Source organism: Crassostrea angulata, chromosome 7 (assembly GCF_025612915.1).
Source record: "Crassostrea angulata isolate pt1a10 chromosome 7, ASM2561291v2, whole genome shotgun sequence".
NCBI lineage: Eukaryota > Metazoa > Mollusca > Bivalvia > Ostreida > Ostreidae > Magallana > Magallana angulata.
Window position 1 is genome coordinate 51,299,286 of NC_069117.1, and position 25,574 is coordinate 51,324,859.

Consider the following 25,574-nt stretch of genomic DNA (forward strand, 5'->3'; position numbering starts at 1 on the left):
AATTTTTGGGCTTTAATACCGAGAAATCGAAAGAGTACTCTCTTTTGTTTTTATATTTTTTAAACATCATTGGTACCAATTTGTTTTTATATATTCTCAATCAAGCTTCAATAATTAATAATCAACGAAAATTCCTTAAAGAAATCTGGAATGCGCATTACATTCACGTTAAATCACGGGAGGCTCTTTAGTTCATGTTTCCACAATATCACATTTGCATGCATAAACTCGGAAATGATATTTCCAATATGTGTAAATTTTCATTGAAAATTTGTCATATATATTATGTTCATCAAAGGAAATACGGGAGATAACTCTAGGTCAGTGCATTTAATATGGAAAGTCCCGAGTGTTCTGAATGTCGACATGGTGTGTAAATTCGATGCGAGTAAAATACGTTGGTGAAAATGTGTCGAATTTTTCATAAATATGAATTAAATAAAGATATTTACAGCCTAAAAATGGCTTGTTATGAATAATTTAACTGTTATTTTGAATGAAGCTTCATTAATTTTCTCCAAAATCGTTTCGGAGCGATTCTGCTATTTCTTGCTACATTAATTACGGGTATAATGGGAGGCATTTTTAGACGGGGTCACGTTTACTGTCAGCCGAAGTCTCAAACCGGAAGGCACGCGGAGAACACATGAATTGAGTCTACACGTAAGAAAATAGTGCAGAAAGTTTTCATGCATTTCAGTAAATATGTATTATAAAAACACGCATTAAATCTTTTTAAGTCCTCTGTGTATAAACAAAATTCTATTTAGAAAATAAACAAATAGTTTTAGTGATCAAAATATTCTTGCTCGGGTTCAAATGTGGAATGAGTTACGTAACTGAATGCACAGCGCCGTTGACGATTCAGTTGGTGTACGAGCTCATTAATCAATAGAAGAGGTTGATGGTGGAATCGAAATTAAAGTTCCCAAACGCAATGTGCCATTTTTGAAAAGTTGTGAATTTTATTTTGACAATCTTTCACCTTAATACTACCAAACTCATGCGCAAGCCGAAGTTAAAATCGGGACGGGTTATACACAGATGTTTTACAAATTAAATAGATGTTTCATTGGCTTCCAGTCTACTTGCGGTATGACTGCTGTTCGTCTCTAAAGGAATTTTGTACAAAGAAAATAAAAACAAGTCTGAATTTGCCTTCTCGTTCGTTGGCTCTTTAGTTGATTAAACTGAACTTAAATTTTAAACAATGCATTGTAAGCAAAATCTATAATAGATTATACATTTTGGAAGACTTATACATCATATATCTTATCGATTGAAGAACCAAGTTAAATGTTAATGTTCATGTTTTCCGGCTTAGTTGGAATCAGGCTTGGGATGAATTACATTGTAAAATAATGCATTACATTACCATTACTTCATGAATTAGGGCATTAAATTACCATTACCATTACTTAATTTTCTTGAAGTAATGCATTACATTACCATTTAATACATGAGTAAAGTAATGCATTACCATTACTTTGTGAAAAGTCACTAAGTTTAAAAAAAAGTAATTTAAAAACTAAATAAATTTTTTTTGTAAATATTTCATAAATAAAACATGCTTTAGATATTTACAGGTTCATGTTCATGTTTACTATCAGGTTCAAACTTAATGACTTATACAAAATTGCTGTTGCACTTGTAGTTCTTAAAGTAAGGTTGGTCCCGTAACATTTACACGCTAATGGCGGAGTTGACAATCTCTGTTATTTATGTCTCTGATTTTCGGAGTCTGATTTTTAATAAAAGGAACGGTTCTATCGTATTTCGTGTAGGTGATGCACGAGTTTACACAAAAAAGTAGCAAGTGGCGAACGGATTTATTTTTACCTATTAATTTTGCATGAACCGCAAATGAAGAAAATCGTGTCAGATAAGTCGGTCTTAAAAATCAAAATGGCGACCGTGGCAAATCTTTTTATTGTCAAAGTTCTTGGAATCTTATTGTAAAAAAAATATTTCTAACGTCAGGTGCCTGTGTTTGTTATCGGTATACAAATGTTCACTTTGTTTGTTAATTCAGCAGTTTTAGAGTTTTCGGGGTTTTCATAAAACTTTTATTACAGATACCGTCCGACTTGTGGATTTTCCCATGGATCACAAAATTGAATAAATTTAATGATTAAAATTATCTACTTTGATATAGTTGTTTGGTTTTCCCGGTTTGTAGTTTTTAAAATTTTTCCTTGGGTCTTATTTTATATAATATACCGTTGTGTCAATTTTCTACAATTATGAAGGCCGGGATAGAGTAAAATTTAGATAAAGTATTAGACAATTGCAAAAAAGCCGAATTAACATAGATTGTAACAAATAATTCAAACTCATAAATTTTGGAAGCATATTCGAGGAAATCCAGGACAATTACAAATTCAAACTTTCAAGACCCCGTCTTTCAGTACTCTCAGTACTTTGATTTAAACTGTGGTTAGAGCCTGTCCTGACACACAGTTAAATTATTCTAACTAAGCAGAGTGTAGTGAAATTAATTGCATTATTGTAGGCTTGAAGCTTGGTTTTGTAGATGTCAACAATACCCTATGTCGATGTATCTATTTCGTAAATGTCCGATATCATATGCAATGTCAACCCGTGCACGCACGGATCAACGTCTAGTTTTAATCAAAATCTCAAAACCAATGTCTTTAGTTTGTTTTTCTTATAACTTTGCAACTTAGTTATTAAATTGACCGACCCGTGTAATTTTTGGCGGGGGAGGGGGAGAGGTTTTTGTCCCAACTTTGAGGTAGCGATCAGGAAGCTTTTGGAGACATTTTTTTTAACTCTGTCGAGCTTTATACTTTAACAACTATTTGCTTGTATTCATATAAAAAAGCGTCTAGTATTATAATCAAAGTCTTTAGTTTGTTTTTCTTATAACTTTGCAACTTAGTTATTAAATTGACCAACTGGCGACCCCGTGTACGAACAAGATACGGTATTGGCATTATTTGGCCGCAAAATTTACGATACTTTCAACGTCTTTGTCTGCGTTATTGAAGTTGTGCATTGTACTATATAATTATGTTATTAGCGAAATCCTACAGGCACTAAAATGACGTCATTTTTCATTATGACGTCACTAATGTGCGCTAAACATGGAATGCTCGTTTAAATGCGTTACAATATGATGTTTTATGAGTAGTTTTCGTTAAAATTAGACACTCTCACATGCGACAACCACTTTTAAAATTTACGTGCCGGCTCATCATTTCATCATTTATTCATACAATTAAAATGGTGTTGGTTGTCACATGTGAACAATGTGATTTTTTTTAGAAAATGAATACGAAAGATGATATCTTACCTACGTCAATAACGGTTTTATCTATTGTTATCGACGCCAACAACGCTATCGACGCTGAGTGAGAAGCTGATTAGTAGAGTGTATTTAAAATTGATAATTTATTCTGTTAGCCCTAAATATTGTTCCACTGATACAGTACAGCTTACGAACACGCACGGTGTGACAGTGACAGGCCGGGTTCAACAACGTGTAACACCCGGTGTATACATATATATGTAAAAAGTGGAGGATCGATTCAAGAACAATATTTTTTTGTTTTATTTTGTTATTTTAAACAAACTTAACTATGTATTAATTAACTAAAGAGAAACTAAAGGGGGAAAATAGAAAAAAAAAAAAACAACAACAACAACAACAAATTACAAGACAAACAACGCTTAGACCTATACGATTGTTCCGCTGGATTTCTGTTGAGGTTAAGACCAAAATTATCGCCGACATATTGAAAGGCTTAATCAAAACACTAATAAATTCTTTTTTGTTTAAATCATGTTTAAGTCACATTGTAACTATAATATAAGATTGTATACGCAGTAGTCTGATCAATTTAAATAGCGCGTAGAATTATAACGGTAGAACATATATTGTCTCCCGTAATATTTTCTCACGAACTCTATTCAACGAAATCAAATCTAAGGACTGAAGAAAGCAATTGTACTTTCTCAAAAAAAAATATATAGTTTTATATTTTGTGTTATTTAAAATTTTTTTTTCCTATAATACATGTTTGTGATGTACATGCACATGTCACATTGTAAGAACGTAAGTGTACAGATTTGGGTAGTAATGTTTGTCGAAGCGAGATATAGTCTAGTCAATATACAAAATGACCTCAAGAAAATTGCTACAAAAGGTTTTTCTGCTTTAAGTTATACTACAATACAGTCTTAATAACATATTAAAAATATACAAAAATATAATTTGCGGAAGACGTTGAAAAAGGGATCTTTAATGTGACCGCGAATCGTAAAATTTCAGTTAATAAATAGAAGCGCTGCAAACAGTATTTTGATTGTACAATGTACATTGTAGACGGAAATACGTAAATAACTAATATCTGGAGGGACAGTATCGCGATTTTTATACGGTTGTTAACTAGAATAAGTTAATCTTTGATTTGATTTGAACATATTTTATTATGCAAAAATACATTTACATAAATTGATTAGGCAGCAGGCAATGCCTATGTAAGCCTTCTCCATAAGTTAATCTTTATGCTGGTCATTTCAATCTTAAAATCTTTAAATATCTCTTCGGAAAATATTTTTATTGGATCAAGCAGTGCAAACATTCAGTAAGAAATCGAATCAAAATTTCTAGAGAAGTGTTTATCATTTCTTTCGCATTTTTTACATCCATTCATCAATTCGTTTGTATGGTGGCATAGATCTGCCACCACTTGTCAGATAATTATGTCGACTTGTCAGATCTTGATGTCGACTTGTCAGATAATTATGTAGACTTGTCATTTCTTAAGTCGACTTGTCACTTATCCACGTGTTTAAAAATTTAACACTATAACCTTTCCACGCCCAATTTGTGCCATCAAGTTGAAATAATATTTTCTGGCAAGTCGTCATAAGGATCTGACAAGTCGACATTAGCATCTTTTAAGTCGACATAATTATTTGACAAGTCGACATAATTATTTGACAAGTCGACATAATTATTTGGCAAGACGACATAACATCTGACAAGTCAACATCATTATCTGACAAGTCGACTTATAATATGAATGATAATTTTCCTAAAATTAGTGCCCATGCTATTTTTTCTGTCAGATACTTATGTTAACTTGTCAGATCTTTATGTCGACTTGTCAGATATTATGATGACAACTTAATGGCAGTTAGTGGCACTAACACGCTTTAACAAAAAAAATTATTGAGTTTCTAGTCAATATGGTTATTTTCTGACAAGTCAACATAAAGATCTGACAAGTTGACATAAATATCTGACAAGTCGACATAATCATCTGACAAGTCGATATAACTATCTGACAAGTGGTGACAGATCTATGCCACCATACGTTTGATTAAAATCTTCGACTGTTCGCAGAGCTACTTCTATTTGTTTATTTGCTTCGACAAACAGCGTTGCCCATAACTGTACATTTCCGTTCCTACACTGTGCATATGGTATATTCATTTTTATAGAAGGAATCGGTGGATCGGTATATAAAGTTCCTTCCGTGATTTTGTCTGAAAGTTTTTGACTTAATCTTTATAAGACACTTTAAACGTTTAGATAAAGTTCCTTCCATGATCTTGTCTTAAGGTTTTTGACTCAATCTTTATCAGACATTTTAAACACTTAGATAGAGTTCCTTCCATGATCGTTGTCTTAAAATTTTCGACTTCATCTTTATCAGACAATTTAAACATTTAGATAAAGTTTCTTCCGCGATCTTGAGTTAAACTTTTTGACTTCATCTTTATCAGACACTTTAAATATTTTGTTCAGACATCATTTATTTGAAGAAACTGAGAGAGAGAGAGAGAGAGAGAGAGAGAGAGAGAGAGAGAGAGAGAGAGAGAGAGATATTTCGTTTGTAATTCACTAATATGTTATCGTTTAAAGTAATCACTAATATGTTATCGTTTAAAGTAATCACTAATATGTTATCGTTTAAAGTAATGCACATTGTAATAGAATCCAACAAAGCAGTTTTAGTCCACGTACTACACCTGTCAATCAAATCAGCCCGCTAGCTGCACCACGTGCTCTTTCCGTGATAAAGTTTTTCAAGTCCGAAGAAAATAGAAATATGTTTGACAATAAAGTATTTTAGAATGTTTTTAATGTATAATATGATTGTTACACACTCTATGTGTGAAAGTTGATTTGTTTATATTTACATCTACCAAGTATTATTCCGATTTCCCTCTATTTCTTACGAAAACTTATAGTTAATTCATAGCTCTATTGAAACAGCCAGACTGAAATATACATGCCCCGTTTATCGATTGGTCGAAATCTACATCTACAGCGGCTGAAACTGAGAAGATATTGACAGGTCTGAAATTGACACGCCCTGTTTATCGATTGATCTAAACCTTCAGCGACCTACAAAATATCACGGACTGCACGAAGTAAAAATGCTGATGTCAGACTCAAAGTCTCACAGGAGACGATTTGGCTGTTTCTTCTAGCTAACGTACTTATGTACATTACCAGTAATTTAGTGATTTCTACTTATTTTTCATAATCAATTTTTTAATAAGTTAAAAGAGAGATGTTAATATAAACAATAAAATGCTTTCTTTGATGATTCATGCGGGTTATGAAGGAAAAAATTACTTAACCCGCAAACGCGGGTTATGTATTTTTTCTGCAATGTCGCTACCTTCATATCCAGAATGAATCCCCAAAGAAAGCATTTTATTATTTTATTGTTTAAATATACTACGTTGTTTAAGCAGTGTACACGTGTAAACCTCTCTCTCTCTCTCTCTCTCTCTCTCTCTCTCTCTCTCTCTCTCTCTCTCTCTCTCTCTCTCTCTCTCTCTCTCTCTCTCTCTCTCTCTCTGGGTGTAGATTTGGGTGCGAACAATATTGTGAAACATGAACAGATCCAATTTGTTTTTAACATCTTTCAAGTTCAGTCCAATCATTCCCATTTCTTTTTCATCCAATGATATTTTTAAATATTAAATTAATTAATAGAAATTAATGCTTATCAAACTTGCAAAGAGTAGAAGACCCCCCCCCCCCACCCCTTATCCCCTACCTTCTTCGAATTCATTGTTCATGCATTTAAAATTAAGACTTGTTATCAGAAAGATTATGAAAGGTTAAGAAATTTCTTCCTGTACTTTAGTGAATAACCAATGGAAGCCGTAAGGTACTTGTATTTACATGTGACTGACTCACTACACCTTGGAATAGTGTCTCAAATCAACAGAAATTTTCTTGATTAGAAAAGATGTGGCATAATGCATCAGAAGTATATACATGTAAGTCAATATATACAATTTTGTATTTAAACACTTATAATTTCAAAAGTTCATTGAAATTGAAATGAAATGCATGCAAATTTAAACTTGTTATCTGCGGTTCACACATGCAGAGATGCCGGTATGTTTTTACAACACAGGTACTTCTTACTTCTCCCGTAAATATGCATGACGTCGCGTTTAAAATTTCAACGTCATGCTAAAAATGGAACAGTTTTCAGCAAAAATTTCGTGATACATGTATATATGTTTAAGTCTCATATACCATTGGATTTGATAAATTCAAGGCTTTTTAAAATGTTTGGTGGTGTGCATATTATTTTGAAACACGGCATATTTCGGCCAATAACGTTCCTTGTTCTTTTTGGCGGGGGAGGGGGAGGGGTTTTTGTCCCAACTTTGAGGTAGCGATCAGGAAGCTTTTGGAGATATTTTCTTAATTCAGCCGAGCTTTATGCTTTAACAACTATTTGCTTGTATTCATATAAAAAAGCGTGTGTAACTATATACAATCATGCATATTCAAACAAAGTCATTATATCTACAAAATGTCTATGTATCTATTTAGATAAATGACTATAAAGTATTGTATAAAACTGTCTTGCATGCTGTAGCCTTTATGTTATAATTTTCTTTTGTCTGTCATTTGATTTTATTTTGACTGTATGCCAACATGGTGATGTCAATAAACCATTTAATTGAATTGAATTGAATATATGTAATTTATTCCAATTCTAATAAGATATCTGAAGCCCATCGAATTCTTCACTCGCATGTTTTATACATTCTCTTAAGGTATCCCACTCCTCAATGTTGTTGTATCAAGATTTTCTTGAGAAGTATATCATTGAAATCTTTAGACAAAACAAACTTAAACAATACAAAGATAATGGGGGATCAGTATCCATCCCTCTGAGTTATGGCCCATTTAATTTGTCCCTTTGCACCTAAAATGCAATTTCATCCTGATTAGGATTTGTTGTCAGTATTTTTGATTAAGCAAACTTATTTCTTCAAATATTGTTTTTAATTATGCACAATGGTCACACTGAATAGAAGGATTACGAAAAAAATTTGTACAAAGCTGCATAAATTTTTGTGTGACCTTTTTGCACTTAAAATAGACAATTTCTCTAATAGTTACAATTTGATTTGAAATGAAAACTTCTTGAATATCAAGAATTTTATAAGATTAATCCAGTTTGCCTAAATATGTATTCAGTATCATTTTGACATAATATAACATGGGGGTCAGTGATGTCAAATTTTAGATATAGGGCTTCAAAGGTAAAATTCTCGCAAAATTTGGCTTAAAAAAATTCAGACATGTTCTATATATATATGCATGATTTTATGCTAAATGGCTATCACATTCTCAAGATTTGATTTTGTACATGTCACACAGAACCTATAAAATATGTTACAAACCTATCAAATGTTAAAAATGTGAATAACGAATAAATTATAATAAAAAGAAAAGTATATTGAAAATTCATAAAATTGCTTGTTTCTGTCATTTTCGTCTAAAAAACCTTCCGCACGAAAAAATAGTTCCCCAAAAAACTTGTTTGTTTCTTGAATTCAAATGGATTTTCTTTATGAATGTTGTGTTATTATGAAATAATAATCTATCTGTGCTGATTAAATAAATAAAATCATATTCATTTTAAATATAATGATCATCTGCGCAATGAAATCAAAACATGAGGAGTGAGATATTAATAAAATGTACACCAAGCTCATAATTTATTTTTCCGAAAAATAATACTGCAGCTAGCCTTTTCTATCGTTAATGTCACTGTTTCCATATATGGTCATGTCAAAATTCGATAGACATGTAGACTTTACATTTGTCGATTTGTAACACGTCAGTCGTGCTATGACTACAGATGGAAAATGTGTATTATAGTGGCAGGTTCCATATAAATAACAAACAGCATTTTACAGCTGCAATTAAGCATCTGTAGGAAAAAAATAGATTGACGGCCCGCATGATCAACTGTAAAGTGTTTATCCCCGAGTTTTATAGGCTATACGATCAAAATTATGCTCACTCATACTCAGGCTTACACACCAACACGATTGCATACTAGGATTTACAAGTTTACAGGTCTGGATTTTTGAACACGATTACCCTCCATAATCCATTGGCATAGATCCATGGGGAGGGGGTCAAATGATTTTTTTTGTAACAACTACATGCATATTATACTTTGGATCGAATGTTTTGGAAGGAATCTATCGAATTAACACACTTGACTAGCAATTGTTTAATGTAGTATTAATGTACATTTAGTAAGACACACGAGTTTTGTGCCCTTTTCAAGATGAATGAAATCGCCCAATTGATCAAAAATCGGGTCACACCCCACTTTGTCGATTTAGTTCCTCCAGTAAACATTCCGGCTATATGTATATATATATTTGTTTAAATCCAAACTGATGATTCTTTGGTAATAATGATAATCCAACACCAATTATTACTTACATTGTATCGTAATAGACAATGATTAAAACAAGTTGTTGCGATGACCACCCCCCCCCCCCTTTTCCACCGTTCAAATATGGCTAATTTTTTTTTCAATCAGGATTACACATATGCATGGTGAACAGCCCTTTTGCTTGAAAACTCTTGCTCACTGATGTTATTACATCCCATATAACATTCTTACCAATTGTGAACGTAAATGCTGACACATTAAACATGCATCGGTTAATCTTTTTTTGTGAAAAAATCTTGATATTGCTTGCTCCCATTGTCTGTACTGCTTCGGAGTACAACTTTCAAACCTTAGATATGCCTGACGTCATGACGTCATTATAAATAATTCACGAACCCTGGTGTAAGACAGGGGCGTTTCACGATTACACAACCTGTAACCACTTCCCGATTTCGAAATAGAACAAAATACAAAGAACTAGGTATAGTTTCGGTCATATTTTGCCCTGTTTTAGAGTGATTTTTAAAAATATCACCAAAAATGGAAATGTAACATTTATTTACATAAACATACCCATAAACTAAAAATCTATAAAAAGTTACCTGATAAGACTTTCACAAGGGTAATTATGACGTCACAAACAGTGCATTTTCCCGTAATTTTTATAAAACTGACCAGAAGACACCAATTACTCGGTGGTTTTTTGAATAGAAAACTATGTCCGCAGCCATCGCCCATGATGAAACTCACATTATAACTTTATCATGTAAAAACACATAAAAGCGACGGCTGCGGACACATTTTACCCTTCAAAAAACTATGAGAAAAGGTGCAATTTTTCACCATTTTTGACTAAATCTTCGAAATGTGTCAAAATGTTGAAGTCATAATTAATTTTTGAAACCAGATAAAAGTGTATAACTTGGCATTTCATATACACACATGTTCAAGTTGTGTGCGACGGCTGCGGACACATTTTCCCCTTCAAAAAACCTATGAGAAAAGGTGCAATTTTTCACCATTTTTGTCTAAATCTTCGAAATGTGTCAAAATGTTGAAGTCATTATTAATTTTTGAAACCAGATAAAAGTGTATAACTTGGCATTCCATATACACATATGTTCAAGTTAGTATATGTTTATTTAACGAAAATACAATTCAAAATTAGAAACAGGACACAGGTTTGAAAATGTTTTTGCTATAACAACTCTAGTACCCTCTCTGTAGATATTTCAACATGATCAGGGAAAAATTGAATATCAGAACTCTTGATATTTATGAGTTCGCTGCTACATAAAAATCCAGCGAATGCCAACAAGACCATACAAATGATTCTTTGATTATAAAGATTATTACATTCAAACAGTTTCAAATATACTAGTATACACCAATGAATATTTTTTCGCTTTGAAATTATCTACCGGATACGTATAAAACTACGTATATTTATATCTACATACTATCAGCTTAATTCAGATATTCAATTTTCTTAAGAAACATTTATGTTATTTATGTCTCTCTGGTTACAATAACCAACAAATTAACATCAGTACAACAAATAACACCAATAACACTCTTAGTAACTACATGTACAACCAATAACATTACAAACAATGACAACTAAAACACTACATGTACCAATATTCCCAACAAGGAACAGAAGCAACAATAAACAACACTAATAACAACCACAACAAGGAACACTAACAACAACAACTAACAACACTAATAACAACCACAACAAGGAACACTGACAACAACTAACAACACTAACAACAACCACAACAAGGAACACTGACAACTTATAACGACACTAATAACAACCACAACAAGGAACACTAGCAACAACCAACAACACTAATAACAACCACAACAAGGAACACTGACAACAACTAACAACACTAATAACAACCACAACAAGGAACACTGACAACTAATAACAACACTAATAACAACCACAACAAGGAACACTGACAACAACTAACAACACTAAAAACAACCACAACAAGAAACACTGACAACTTATAACGACACTAATAACAACCACAACAAGGAACACTGACAACAACTAACAACACTTATAAAAATCCCAACAAGGAACACTGACAACAACCAACAACACTAATAACAACCACAACAAGAAACACTAGCAACAACCAACAACACTAATAACAACCACAACAAGAAACAGTAGCAACAATTAACAACACTAATAACAACCACAACAAGGAACATTTACAACAACTAATGACACTTAAAATAACCACAACAAGGAACGCTAACAACAACTAAAACACTAAAACAACCACAACAAGGAACACCAGCAACAACTAACAACACTTTTTACAATACACACGTATTTACAATACAAATCTAGACACTGCAATCTAAATCGCAGTGTTTCACAGTCAAAATGTTTTTAAACAATAATACTGCTTTGCAAAATAAACCAATCAAAAACAATAAACCAACAAACACATTAAAACAAAATAGGATCTAGAAGGGATCGGGGGTTGTCCAGACCCCCTTTCCTCCTGGAAAATTCCAATTTATTAAATTCACATTATGACATACATAGTAAAATTCCCGAAAATATGCCTCGGATCCCCTGGAAAACAAAATTATTTCTCGGACCCCCCCCCCCCCCAAAAAAAAATAAAATCTGGATCCGCGTATGAAAGATATAGACTGATCATTATAATAATCTGCATAGGAAATCGCAGTGTGTTTCACAGTCAGAATATTTTAAACATTGAAATTGCTTTGCAAAGAAAAATTTAAAAAATCACCCCCCCCCCCCCCCAAATAACAAAAAACAAAACCAACAAAATGATTCAACTGTCGATGACACCACCAATACAAGACTTTTAGTATGCATTCAACTTACAATAAAAACAACGACAAAACTTTAAAAAAAACCTCTGCGTTTACTCGCTTTGCAACAACAGAAGGAAGATTTCGAAAAGTCCAAGGTATACTTAGGGTCTATAAGGAAAAAAAGAAGACATCTGTACTAGTCTTTACATACATGTAGAAGCTACTTAATGAACTCATTTATAATAAATATTTTATTTTAATCTATTTTAAAAGTGCAGCATTGATAGTAATATTTCAGTAGTTACCCACGAAACAATTTTAAAAGTTATCTTCCTGAAATAAACTAAAAAGAATAGAATGGATCTATTTTTAGACACCTCCACCAAGCATGAAACCCCGATAAGCACATCTTATAACAACCATTTCACCGCCATATATACAAAAATTCATAATCAATAGTCTTGCACCAAATGAAATCCGTATAGCAGAAACATTAATTTCTTTCAAACTACGTTGCAAACATAGAGGGACTTGCCGAAGTCTGATAAAATTCCATGCACTCTGAGGAACACAAGGGATAGGGTACCCGGTAAACAGCGCGGGTTCCTCGTTATCAGAAACACACCTTGCAGTTTATTTACGGTCATAATCTTACCCACCACTTTGATTTTACCAAAATCCTGTTATATTTCAGTATACCCGGAGTCTCTGTGTCAGATATGGACGTACCTAATCACCTCTCTTAAAATGTGATCATCCTTTCATTTTCAGGTTACTGTAGCTTGATTGTCAAAATTGTGGACAAAGTAGATCTGTTCGTAACATGCGGACATCTTCGAAAACGTTAAGGAAACTCTTTGCAATTTGTTTTATTCTCGTCACGCTGTTGCTTGGAATCCACGTGTGGATATCAAATGATGCAACCCAAGCCGCGAAGACACAGGAACCGTACCAGTTTCTGGCCAAGGACTTGAAATACAACAAAAATTCGACTTTGACTTTACATGGGGCTTTCAAAAATCGAATTGATTCTGATATTATTCTTGAAATCGATAATATATCATCGTTAATCAAAGATATAATACAGGACTATGAAGGCAGGAAAGCCTTGCAGAGAGCCATGTTAATGGCCCAAAGGGTGAAATTCGGTGCCAGTGCTCCAAAAAATGCGACACTCGTCTCCTACTCTCCGCTTTATAGGTCTTCAGAAAGAAACGTTACCCAACCACAACAGTTCAGTTTTCTGGGTAAGCAGAGACACAACCTAGAAAACGTCAAGTGTCGACTTCTTTTTGAAGGCGACACAAACGAAGTTGCAAAAGCAAAACGATTGAGCAAATCGTTTCCGAAGTCTGATCCGGGAAAGACATTTGCAAGTCAGACAAGAAATTGTTCTGCTTTTGTACATTCCCGGGGATACATAATGGACCCCTTGACCGAGGAGGAAAATAACTTTCCCCTGGCCTATGGCATCATGGTCTATAAGAGCCCGGAACAGTTTGAAATCCTACTCAGAGCGATCTACCGGCCGCAGAATATCTATTGTGTTCACGTGGACAAGAAAACGACGAGCGTCGTCTTCAAAGAGTTTGAGAGCATTGCCCAATGCTTCCCAAACGTATTCCTGGCTTCCACGAGAATAGCTGTGCACTGGGGATACGTCAGTGTTCTGACGCAAGAATTAGTTTGTATGAAGGACCTACTTAAATACAAAAAGTGGAAGTATTTTATTAATCTGACTGGCCAGGAATTTCCTCTTCGGACTAATTACGAGCTTGTGAAGATATTGAAAATTTATAACGGTGCAAATGATTTAGAAGGAACTGTTCAACGGTAAGAAAGAGTGTCAGTTTGAGTAAGTAGTTCTAGGAATTAATTAATCATCACATCATGGCTGAGTTCCAGTCACACAACCATTGAGATCCTTAAAATTGACAAATTTCGTATAATTATATCCGTGTATTACATGTATACTGGTAATTCATTTTAGAGGGATTTTTTCAAGACTTTTTTCAATATGTCATCAGTATATTGCTCTTGCCATTGAAACCAAGCGAGTGTAGGTTTACTTTTCTTCAAATTATTCAATTGCAATAAACCAAAATGTTAACATTTGTTCAGATAATAAATGGCTTGACCTTTCAGTTTAACCGTTTTTATTTTTCAACGGATTTAAAAGCATCAAGAGGAATGCATTCATATAAATCTGTAATATATACCCTGAAAGTGTATTGAGACTTGTTGGTGGTCTAACTATGTGACAACCGAACAAAATCTCATATACTACCTGATAGTAAAACAATTTTTTCAAGAAAAGCAGATGAACATGATTTTTAGCAGTTTAGTGGTACACAAAATATGGTATTAGGTTAAAAAAAGAAGTAATATAAAGCTTTATTTATGCTGTATTCATTCGTTTTTTTGTTTTTTTGTTTTTTTTTTTGCAGTGTTGGAACTTTATTTCGTACGATAAGCTATATTAGATCTAAAGAGAACCTTCTGACAAACTGCATGAAACATCTCTCAATGACTCCCGACCGCTTGATCATAACAACAAATCGTTTGAACGGGACAGTGTCTTAATTTTAGTTGGTATCAATAACAAGTTTACTATTTTATTTTTCGTGTTTATAGTGATAAACTTAATCATTTATAAAGCTTAAGCGAAACTGAATGTCGGTTGTCTAGTTGCTAGCGAGATACAAAGATCGCAATTCCTTGCTATGTAAACAAAACACGTACCCTGTTCAAAACACGTACCCTGTTTAGGTTTACAAATAAGTTACTGCAACGTGAATTTCAAATTTGAAGCCAAAATCTTACAAACTTGAAAAACTTGGATTTTGCTCAAAATATTTTTTATATAGAAGAAATGGTTTAAATGTGAATCTTTGACTATTAAAAAGGTTATGTAAACAAATACTTGGCACTAATCTTGTATACCAAACAGAGAATTGCGAACCCTTTATCTTGCAACTCGACAGCTTCTATTTAAATTTTTAATACTTTGGAAATGGTATTCAAAATATAAGAAATGGGTTTTTTTCTCTTGAAAATTTTCAGTTGAAATCATTATCAATTTCATTAATAAATGATTAATTTTTGAAGCTGCTCCGTACTTTTTTGCATTTCTAACTGAAGGAGACCACTTGGGTTTTGATTGAAAATTCATTCATTATCACAGAACAGTCCGAGAATAAATTGCGTTACCTATATAAACGCTCACCTGAAAAATGTCTTTTCTTAACGTTCATTTCTACTTGTAAAAAACAATTCTGTCAAGAACATCCAATGTGGTCAAATAAGTGAAGTAAAATACCCGTACTCGTAAATTGCGTCAAACATATTGGTATCTTTGATACTCAGAGACATTATAGTAAGCCAGCAGTTCAGATGCTTAAGTTACATCTCCCTTACAGACTAACGCTAGCTGGCGAAAACCGAAAGAAAAACATACAGCAAAAAACTACATTCAACCCCCCCCCCCCCCCCAAAAAAAAAACAACAACAAACAAACAAAACGAACATCACTAGTATCATACATGCTTAACATCAACGACAGGAGAATTTCGAGTGGTCCATAGTATACTGAGGGTCTGTAAGGAAATTACCAAGACATCTGCACACTTCTATTTAATGATGTATCGTACATGTACATGTAGAGGAAACTTTCTAACTGGGTTGCACTTTAAAAGTGCAGAAGTGATACTAATATTTCAGTAGTTACCCACGAAATAATTTTAAAAGTTATCTTACTGAAATAAACCACAAAAAAAAATTGAATGGGTCTTTTTTTAGACACCTCCACCCAGCATGAAAACCTGATAAGGTATTCTTATAACTTTAATACTCAAGGAGACATTCTAGTAAGCAAGCAGTTTGAATATTAATCAAATTACATATCACTGAATTACATCAACTGACGTTCAACGGATAAAATAAGAATGAAAAATCCCATTAAATCTGCTTGTTGCCCGTTGAGGAAAGTAGTTCCTGACCCTGTCCAAGATTTCGCAGTCCGTCTATCATACCGACTAAAACGGGTGAGTTCACTTTCCAAATAAAAACGGTGAACATGACACGAAACCAGCAGTACGGTTATATCGGTTACGTCAGAAAAAGTCTACATAATCGTTTGTTGGTCGGTTAAGGTCCTGGCCCCGGGGCTTTAAAACTAAGACGAACTTACTTTAAACCTCAATCTCAACTTCACAAAAAGAATACTAGTATATATAGTGAAAAAGTGAGACTGAGATCAACAGTGAGCTCATCTTAGTTTTATTGCCCCGGAGCCTGTTGTGACTCGGGTGAGACAAACATTAAAGGATCAGTCACACCTAACGGGATACCATAACCTACGTCCAACGTCCTACTCACGTCCTAACTTGAATTACATCTCAGTCTGTCTGTTTCAGTGCAAACAAAGTCCGGTGGCTGGCAGCCGGACCTCCGCCTCATCAGATCCACCCTGTGAAGGGATCTGTCCACATCACCGCAAACAGGGACTTTGTGGACTACGTCATCAATAACCCGGTGGCGAAGGACTTCTTAAACTGGAGCCGAAAAGTGGCGGTACCAGACGAGACGTTCTTCGCTTCTTTGAACCATAATCCTCATCTACGGATTCCTGGAACTTACAAGGGTAAAGAATGAGATCTAAACAGCAGAACTTTTGCTGAGAATATTTGAAATTTGTTTCATATTGTACAATAAAATTTTTAATGGACAGGTTCATTGTCACTGAATCGTAAGAAAGCATACTCAGGTTAAATGTTATACATATCTAAAGGTAGACACTTAATGCTTTGTTTCATCTCAATGTTGTTTTTTTCTATTTTGAACGGGAACCAAACAACATTTTCCATAGTAATTTAATACAAAATCATATCACAGTATGCATGCATTTACATTTTTCAGTGTCTTTGCCTGTGATAACACTATGTTTGTTCTATACAGTCCAATAAATACAAATGATGTATAATTGGGGCACAATTAAGCGGGGTTTGCTTATAAATATAAGTAATAAGGAATCATTCTTTGAGTATTATGAGGTGATAAGTCTAGTCGGCGCGTGGTTAAATCCAATAAAGCCCGAAGGGCTTTATGATAGATTTGGCCACGCTCCGACCGAAATTATCACCTCATAATATTCAAAGAATGATTCCTTATTACTTATATTTATATTTCCAATTTCTACACTTTTTAAAACAACATTTTAAATCCACTATTTTCTGATGTAGCACATGCAATGTTTTGCTACGCGGCGCAGCCAATACCGTTTTTCAGTCATGCTATAAGACACGCCCGTTATGTGTCGCTCATTTGTTATGCACCTTGTTATGGCCAAACATTCAATTTATCTAAAACGTAAAGTTATATTTGATTCTTAAATGTCAAGTACCTTTTGAAGAAATATCACAATCCAAAGCCGAAAACTTGATCGATATGAAAAGCCACATAAGTCATTATTTATAATTAAAATGCAATTAATTATATTGAGGGTAAAATAACTACAGATTGTAAACAAGTATAATTTATATGTCTCATATACCCATATACCCACTCTGAATGAACCCAATCTTTGGAATCATGGCAAACCCATATCACTGTGAGACCAACGATCAAAGTTTTATGCCAACACAAAAAATAATGTACAAAACGGAGAATGAAAGTATCTGATTAATTAACATCCGGGTGTTTGACTTTTAGGGGAGCCGGAGACGGACCGCGAGGAGAAGCCGTTCCTAACCCGATTCAAGAACTGGGGCACGGGGGTCTTCAACTGGCCATGCTACGGCCGACGTGTGAGACAGATCTGTATATTCGGGATCGGGGACCTCCCGCTGCTGGCGAGGAGACCAGAGTTCTTCGCCAACAAGTTCTACCTGTACTATCAGACCTACGCCCTACAGTGTATGGAGGAGCTCCATTTTAACAGAACTCGGGATGAGTACCTTCAGCGGCTGGACTTTCAGACTGATTATTATGAAAATTTAGAATTTATTAAGCATGTTGTGTAATATACACATTTGTGGACACTGTTTGAGCTGGTGATAAAAATGATGATGATATAGTACATGTTCATTCCATTTTATATGTATACCATCATATTCATATTGCTGTTAAGATAAATTATATTGTAACAATTCTCTAAATTATTGTGAATTTGATAATGGAAGAGAATAAAAGTTATCATTATTTAACTCACTCACCCGTGCCTCTTACAGATCGAGCAAGTTTTGAAAATCCATCTTTAAGATATATATTAATTAGCAGCATGCTTAGTGTCTCTTTGATGATCGTGACAAAAGTCTTGAAAGGAAAATGGAATCATTCTGTAATATTTATCAAGTTTACCTAAATGGCACTATATATTACATATTTGTAAGAGTGTATTTCCATACTTAAAAGATGCGATCTTTCAAACAATGTTTTATTGGCGTGGAAATTCTGAAGATTTGTTAAAGAACGCATGTACGGACCAAGCACGTAGCATCAGATTTTGAAGATTTTGGAAAAGTTTAAATTTTCCTTTTTTTTTGCTTGTCAAATTTTTTTGGACGAGTCCCCCCCCCCCCCCCCCAACTTTCAAAAACGATGCTACGTGCCTGCTGACCGCAAATCAGCAGCTCGATGTCACGAATGCAAAAGGGTACATTAACACCAAGAAAGATAACTTAGATTATAGGAAATCGAAGTTGTTTATAAATTAAAAATCACTATTTTACGTTAATTTTTTCTTTTATTTCTGGCGTCTGGCATTATAAAGTACTCCTGAAAAACGAAGTAGATAGTCTCCAATACTTTTGCAATGATCGAAGCGTATGTACACTTATGTTTCGCTAGAAATCTATAATCAAATTTGTGAATAACATTTATTTCAAGGGGAAACAAAACAATATTTGTTAGTGTGTATATTGTTTTATTGACATAATCAGTGTAGAAAAACATGATACTAAGAACAGGTGGATATTCGCCACGGGTCTCAAATTCCTTTTCAACCTGTATAAAAGAAAACCAGACAAACAAAATAAAAAAGTTATTGATTTAACAACTTTGATATAATATATAAACATCAAGATAGGCTTCATATTATTTTTTAAGGGGGTTCAATTGTAGACAAACACAGAAAAATATTTCAAAAGGGGGGGGGGGGTGGTGGTGTCACGAAATTACAATTGCAAATGAGCACACATTTTATATTATAATCCAAGCACTATTAATTCTATACTGTACGCGTGCAAGTACACTAGTGATATACACATTTTAGCAAATAACTGCTTTTTTGTTAAAAGCAATAAAAATGATAACATCCTAATTAAGGACAACGGCCATGGATCGATTTTCAACCATTAATCCGGGAATCCAATATAATGCCTATGGTAATTGGTTTACAGTAAGTTAACAGCTTATGTCTGAATTTACCGTTGTATACTTTGTTGTTAAATGCCATGGACACCCCGGCCTTGTTGCCACCTTGGCGGAAAGGATTTCCGCCAGGATTTGTCTCCGACATTCCTCCATAGTTATTGTTGGATTTAAACATCGAACCGTATGATCCTTTGCTGTATTGGTTCGGATTCGAATTCATCTAAAAAATTATAAAAAGATATAACTTTGTTATTTTAGTTCTGAAAGCATATTTAATCATTTCAAATTAGATCGTAAGCAGTTCTATAAAATAAACATACATTAATAGAGTTAAATGGATTAGATATAAGATCATTATAATTATCCACGTGACGATCAAATGGGGTTTCATATCCAGTGGAACTTCCGCCAGCTGCGTTGTTCCCGCTGACGTATGCGGCCGCATTTCCGGCGTTGTATTGCGCTGATCCAGAAGAATATCCGCTGGAATCCACACCGTACGATCCTCCTTAAAAGTAACACAATATCAAAAGTCCTGTCCGGAAGTAACATATAAAAAGTATTATTAAGACCCTCTAGTAACTATAAGAGATGCAATAGTAAATGCTTGGATATTTATGTATCCAACCGACAAATATGTCTCTTTAGCAAAGCAGCATATAGACCCATATGTAAACGTGAACCCTGACATGCTGATGAGATCGGTCATTTACCTGAGTATCCTACAGCTGCAAAGTTGTGTCCACCGAGCGAGGAGGCTGCATCCACTTGGTAGTTGGAGCCTTTGTATTGATTTCCGGTATGAGAACTGAACGGACCTTGTACGTGCTTGAATGGTCTGGTATCGAACGGACCTGGCTCATCCGTCTGCTTTCCGCCAGACAGAGAACCTTCAAAATAGGCTGCGTTGTTACTGTTTTGATGGGATTATGTAGCGCTTAGACCTTTAGAAAGATTATCAAAACAACCAGAAATGTGACCTATCGGTCGGTATTTTATTTTGATCGCAAAAATAATCATTTTGATTCTTTTGATTGTCAGGATGATGAAAGCTTAATAATGTTTTACTCTAAAAAAAAAAAACCCAAAAAACTCTGCTTACTAGTGCATGGTAACGACAATTCAGATTGTTTTGAAACGGTCGTTGTTGAATATTGCAGTAATTGATGAAACTCTGGCTGACCTGACCGTTGTTTTCTCACAAGTGGAATAACCGCGTTCTTGAATTACCGGCAGAACATTCACTGTTAACTTACCGGTAAAATTACGAGCCTAGTGGTGTTTGACATACTTGCGGATTCTAAACAGCCTAGTCGTTGATATAATTTACCGATGAAATGGTCAGTGTTGACTTACCGGTTTAACTATGACTATCCTAATTGTGGTTCACTTACCGGCGGAGCTATGGCTCGCCTGGCCGTTAACACCGGTGCTATAGGATGATCCATAGGACCCCGTGTTAGTGACTTGAGGGGAACCAGCGTATTCATGACCACCAAACGGTTTATCCACGAGTTGATTGTCGTAATTTTTTGGGTTGTACATCTGTGACAACATCTGTTCGTATTTCGCTGTATCAAATCGCGATGGCTGTCTCTGAAAGTCAAACAGAAAAGGAATGACGAATAGATAAAAAAAAAAAACCCACACACAAAATAATACACTGGCTCCGGTTTAAATATCTAATGATAGTCTATTCTGATTTTCATCAATTTGCCCCATCCTTCAAAAACCATAAAACACAAAGATAGCCGTAGTACGTTGACTTTGATTATCATCATACTGTAACCGTTACCATGGTTTCACACGTACCTCTCCTAAGCTTGTGTCGGTGTTGACAAACATAGCTTCCTGAGAATTATCTGTTGGGAAACTTCCACCTTCCAAAACATTAAAGATACTTTTAATTACTGGCACTAGCAATAGACGTGAGAAAAGATTTCAAAAGCCCAAAAGGCCTCAAATTTCTAGCAATAATATACCAATGGTTACCTCCAAATCCCCCTGGTCTTGAAGAATCAGTTCCGGCATAGAACGACCCTCCGGCTAATCCACCAGGGCCCCCGTCTGTTCCAGTGTCAGTGGTAAACGCTGACCCAGCGAGTCCCCCCGGGCCAACAGGGGACTGGGCCAGGGAGTTCGAGCCAATTGGGTTACCTACGGCTGGAGAAGATACCATCGTTGTAGTTATTAAAAAAGAATGCAAGGTTTAAATCCAAAGTAGTTTATAACGTTTTTTTTTTAATAGAAAGGGCATGTAAAATGCTATACCATCGCAAATTAACATTTGCAACTGTATATAAATATGACTACAGAGCTTTGTATAACGTGTTTGCAGATTGCTAGTGGGGTTAGCCATCGAAAATATTTTTTATGAACTGAATTTAAGGTGGTATGGGACATCTCCATATCATGTCGTACTTCCTGTCGAAATAAACAATAAAATCAAGAATAATCTTATAATATTTTTTTAAAATTGTTAACTAAAAGCGAAGCGAAATTGGTTAGAGCGTTAATTACGAATCTCTAAGTCAAGAGTTCGAATCCTGCTGAGGCTGTTTTTTAATTTTCACCTTTCAAAAAATATTTAAAACATATTTTTGGTCAAATATTATACATTTTAATTATAACGCATATGTACTTTTATCCACATTTATATCGACAGATGTCCCTTACCCCCTTAAAGATAAATGTACAAGGATACTATGAATTAGGTTGTAACTTGAATATTGTATTACCATTGTTTGTTGCCATAGCCCCACCCATACTTCCGAAGTCGACCCCCTGAAACTTCGACGCGTCAAAAGGATTTTTTCCGTCTACAAGTTTGAATTGAAATAAGTTTATCTATGATTTCTTGTGATAACAAAATAATTGCTATAATTTTATGTACATGTCGGTATGGTGAAACGTCATTGTTATTGCTTTACCTAATTTCGAATCTGTGGTTTTAAAAGGAGATTGGTTTGACCCTGCGTTACTAGCGGTGTTAAACGGACTCGACATTTTCCCACCGTTAGCATTAAAAGGTCCGGAACCCCCCGCGTTTCCCGCTGTGTTGAATGGTCCCTTGCCCATCCCTCCACCGCTGCCAGCGTTACTAAATGGGCCTGCACTTCCACTTCCCGAACTCGCACCCCCGCTGTTTCCACTTCCGATAGAAAAAGGACCAGAACCACCATTTAAACCGGAGCCTCCTCCATTTCCGGCTGTGTTAAAGGGTCCCTTGCCCATACCCCCTCCAATACCATTATTGCTAAAGGAACCTGCACCTCCTCCCGAATTCATTCCCCCGTCCACACCATTTCCAGCCGAAAAAGGACCGGAACCACCATTTAAACCGGAAAGACCAGATCCTCCTCCATTTCCTGCTGTATTAAAGGGCCCTTTGCCAAACCCTCCACCATTACCCGCGTTACTGAATGGACTCCCGGCACCACTCCCTGATCCGCCATTATTATTACCAATTCCGGTGGAAAATGGACTTTGACCGCCATCAAAACCACCTGAACCGCCATTAAAATCACCCGAACCGCCATTACCATTAGCAGAGAATGGACTACTGCTTCCACCTTTTCCATTGGAATTGAATGAACCTCGGCCCCCGGAAAAATTATTGTTCATCCCGTTATTATTGAAGTAGCTTCCTTTCCCATTTCTAATTGTATCAACCGTACCAGCTCCACCGCCGAAGCCATTGGCGCTACCAGTAAAACCCCTCCCACCATTGTCTAAATTCGCAACGTTGTTAGTAGAACTGAATAATCCCCTATCACTCTCTGGGAATCCAAGACTTGCTGGAGGGACATTTCCTGAGTTGCCAAGTTCTGAACCGCTGAATTGGTTTTCCTGGAACCCATTTCCAGTTCCCCTTCCGTCAACATATTGTCCATTTATTGTTTTAAGTGTCAAGAAAAAGAGGAAGACAGATATCTGCAGCGTCATTTTTTGTTCTACCAATAAAGATCAAGCAATCAAATTCTAAAACCGTTTTACATTATTAAACAAATTGTCATGTTGTAAATTTTGAATTTACTGGGTGGGTGTAAATACAAAATTTACAACATGACAACTGTCATGTTGTAAATTTTGTATTTACACCCACCCAGTAAATTCAAAATTTACAACATGACAAAATCATAAGCTTGATACTATTTGATTAATGCTAAATTTAATCATTTCTTTTGTCAATAATTTGATTTAGAGCGCAGATTTCAAATTCAATTAATTTTATTTGATTAAAATGAAGCATCATTATTTAAGAAAAATTTAAAATTCTCATTCTTACTTTATTGATGTATGTTAATTCCTGGGTCAAAGTTTCGTCGCCGAGGGGTTAATTCATCGACAGGCCGTTCTGCCTTGTCTTCCGGGCACCTGCTTCTTATCGGTGAGGTCCGGTGATTATCTCCCCTTTCTAATATATTGAAAGATTATAGCGGCATAACTTCGTGGACACTTCAAGTTATATTTAATGAAATATCATTAAATTCTTGCCTGTGCTTCCGAAATAAATCGATTAAAACAAAACTAACGAACTTCCTTTACAATAATTTTACCCCGTCCTCTCGGAACTATACGGCTTAGAACACTTCTAGTATGCCCCAACGAATACGGCGCCAATATAAAATAAAGTGTATAATGGATTGCGTAAGCGATCGAAAAATTCGCTTAGTCGAAAGAAAAAAACAAATTAAGCTAAAATTTGAATTTGTTGTTGAAAATTAAGTTTAAAAAAAAGGTTTTTTGAAATCAGTTTTTTTCTAAGAATGTCAACGAGTACTCGAGTACTCGACTATCGCTCGGTCACACCTATCATCGACTAAATTTTTTTAGTCGATTACTCGTTATAAAGTGGAAAAAAAAATTCAAAACATTTTTTTTCTTACGCAGCAGTGTTTGGGCTTCGAATAAAAATAAGAGTTTTCTTTTCTCGGCCTTTTTGATCATGTTACATTGTACACTCTGTTCCATCGAAAGGGTGTCTCTGGTATTTCAAGCCGCTTAAACTTGACCTTCTTTGAATTTGTAGACCAAATCATTGTTTTGAATAGAAGTACTTAAGCAAACGGTTATCCGGTTTGTTTTGCACACATTTGAAAATTAGGTATCGAAAAAATGTGTGCGAAACGGGAATTTGACCAGGTGAGATAATTACTTAATTGCTATAGTCTATATCATAGTTCCTGTAAGGGCAATTGACAATGAAATAAATAAGACATGTCTACTCGCAACTGATATTTACATTTATTCTATGTTACAATATAACTTGCATAAAAGCACATTTACATAATAATTGACATCCATGTTCTTGAATTTAATTTTAAACATCGATTTGGTCTAAACAATTTTATTTATTTCTTTAAATAAAACTGATTATTGCAAAAATGTTGCGTATGTAACGTTAGTGCTTTTTGTTTAATTTCCCGCCTTTAGGAAGTACATGTACATGCTACAAGTTTGAAGAGAAAATATCATATATTAATATTTATTTATTGCTTTTGCTTACATAAATGGAGGAAATGTGTCTAGTGAAAACGCTGCTAAATATTTTTCATATATGCTGTGGCTTGAATAATCGAAGAAAATAGACAGACTGTTTGATGATATGATGATAATTAAATAGGCAATTTTATATGCTTCAAAAACTGAAAATATTTTTTCACAAAACCT

At 34.7% G+C, this 25,574-nt stretch overlaps 2 protein-coding genes across 4 annotated transcripts; one reads left to right on the forward strand and one right to left on the reverse strand.

Annotated features, from left to right (window-relative positions):
• Nucleotides 1-7,171: 7,171 nt before the first annotated feature.
• On the forward strand, nt 7,172-18,737 carry LOC128157006 (beta-1,3-galactosyl-O-glycosyl-glycoprotein beta-1,6-N-acetylglucosaminyltransferase-like). 2 transcript variants are annotated; one of them, XM_052819353.1, is made up of 4 exons: nt 7,172-7,272; nt 13,302-14,363; nt 16,946-17,172; nt 18,240-18,737. In XM_052819353.1, the coding sequence occupies exons 2-4, from the start codon at nt 13,354-13,356 to the stop codon at nt 18,548-18,550; spliced, it is 1,548 nt and encodes a 515-aa protein (XP_052675313.1). In that variant the 5' UTR covers nt 7,172-7,272; nt 13,302-13,353; the 3' UTR covers nt 18,551-18,737. The 2 variants fall into 2 exon arrangements, with proteins under 2 accessions (XP_052675313.1, XP_052675312.1); XM_052819352.1 differs by lacking the exon at nt 7,172-7,272 and having other exon boundaries at nt 13,155-14,363.
• A 694-nt stretch (nt 18,738-19,431) lies between these two features.
• Nucleotides 19,432-24,277, reverse strand: LOC128155917 (uncharacterized). Of its 2 annotated transcripts, XM_052817802.1 has the most exons (10): nt 24,190-24,277; nt 22,832-23,854; nt 22,640-22,720; nt 21,894-22,064; nt 21,714-21,781; nt 21,296-21,497; nt 20,615-20,791; nt 20,222-20,409; nt 19,956-20,121; nt 19,432-19,532 (listed from the first exon to the last, which is right to left on the reverse strand). In XM_052817802.1, the coding sequence occupies exons 2-10, from the start codon at nt 23,844-23,846 to the stop codon at nt 19,528-19,530; spliced, it is 2,073 nt and encodes a 690-aa protein (XP_052673762.1). In that variant the 5' UTR covers nt 23,847-23,854; nt 24,190-24,277; the 3' UTR covers nt 19,432-19,527. The 2 variants fall into 2 exon arrangements, with proteins under 2 accessions (XP_052673762.1, XP_052673763.1); XM_052817803.1 differs by lacking the exon at nt 22,640-22,720.
• Nucleotides 24,278-25,574: the final 1,297 nt, after the last annotated feature.

What these genes read in the sequence shown, in the direction of transcription:
- LOC128155917 (XM_052817802.1), bottom strand. Translation starts at nt 23,846, where the DNA reads ATGACGCTGCAGATATCTGTCTTCCTCTTTTTCTTGACACTTAAAACA. An exon ending in AACCACAGATTCGAAATTAG is followed by an intron (nt 22,721 to 22,831) that starts GTAAAGCAATAA and finishes TCAAACTTGTAG; the next exon opens with ACGGAAAAAATCCTTTTGAC. An exon ending in GGCGAGCCATAGCTCCGCCG is followed by an intron (nt 20,792 to 21,295) that starts GTAAGTGAACCA and finishes CCTATTTTGAAG; the next exon opens with GTTCTCTGTCTGGCGGAAAG.
- LOC128157006 (XM_052819353.1), top strand. Translation starts at nt 13,354, where the DNA reads ATGCGGACATCTTCGAAAACGTTAAGGAAACTCTTTGCAATTTGTTTT. An exon ending in TTAGAAGGAACTGTTCAACG is followed by an intron (nt 14,364 to 16,945) that starts GTAAGAAAGAGT and finishes TGTCTGTTTCAG; the next exon opens with TGCAAACAAAGTCCGGTGGC. An exon ending in GATTCCTGGAACTTACAAGG is followed by an intron (nt 17,173 to 18,239) that starts GTAAAGAATGAG and finishes TTTGACTTTTAG; the next exon opens with GGGAGCCGGAGACGGACCGC.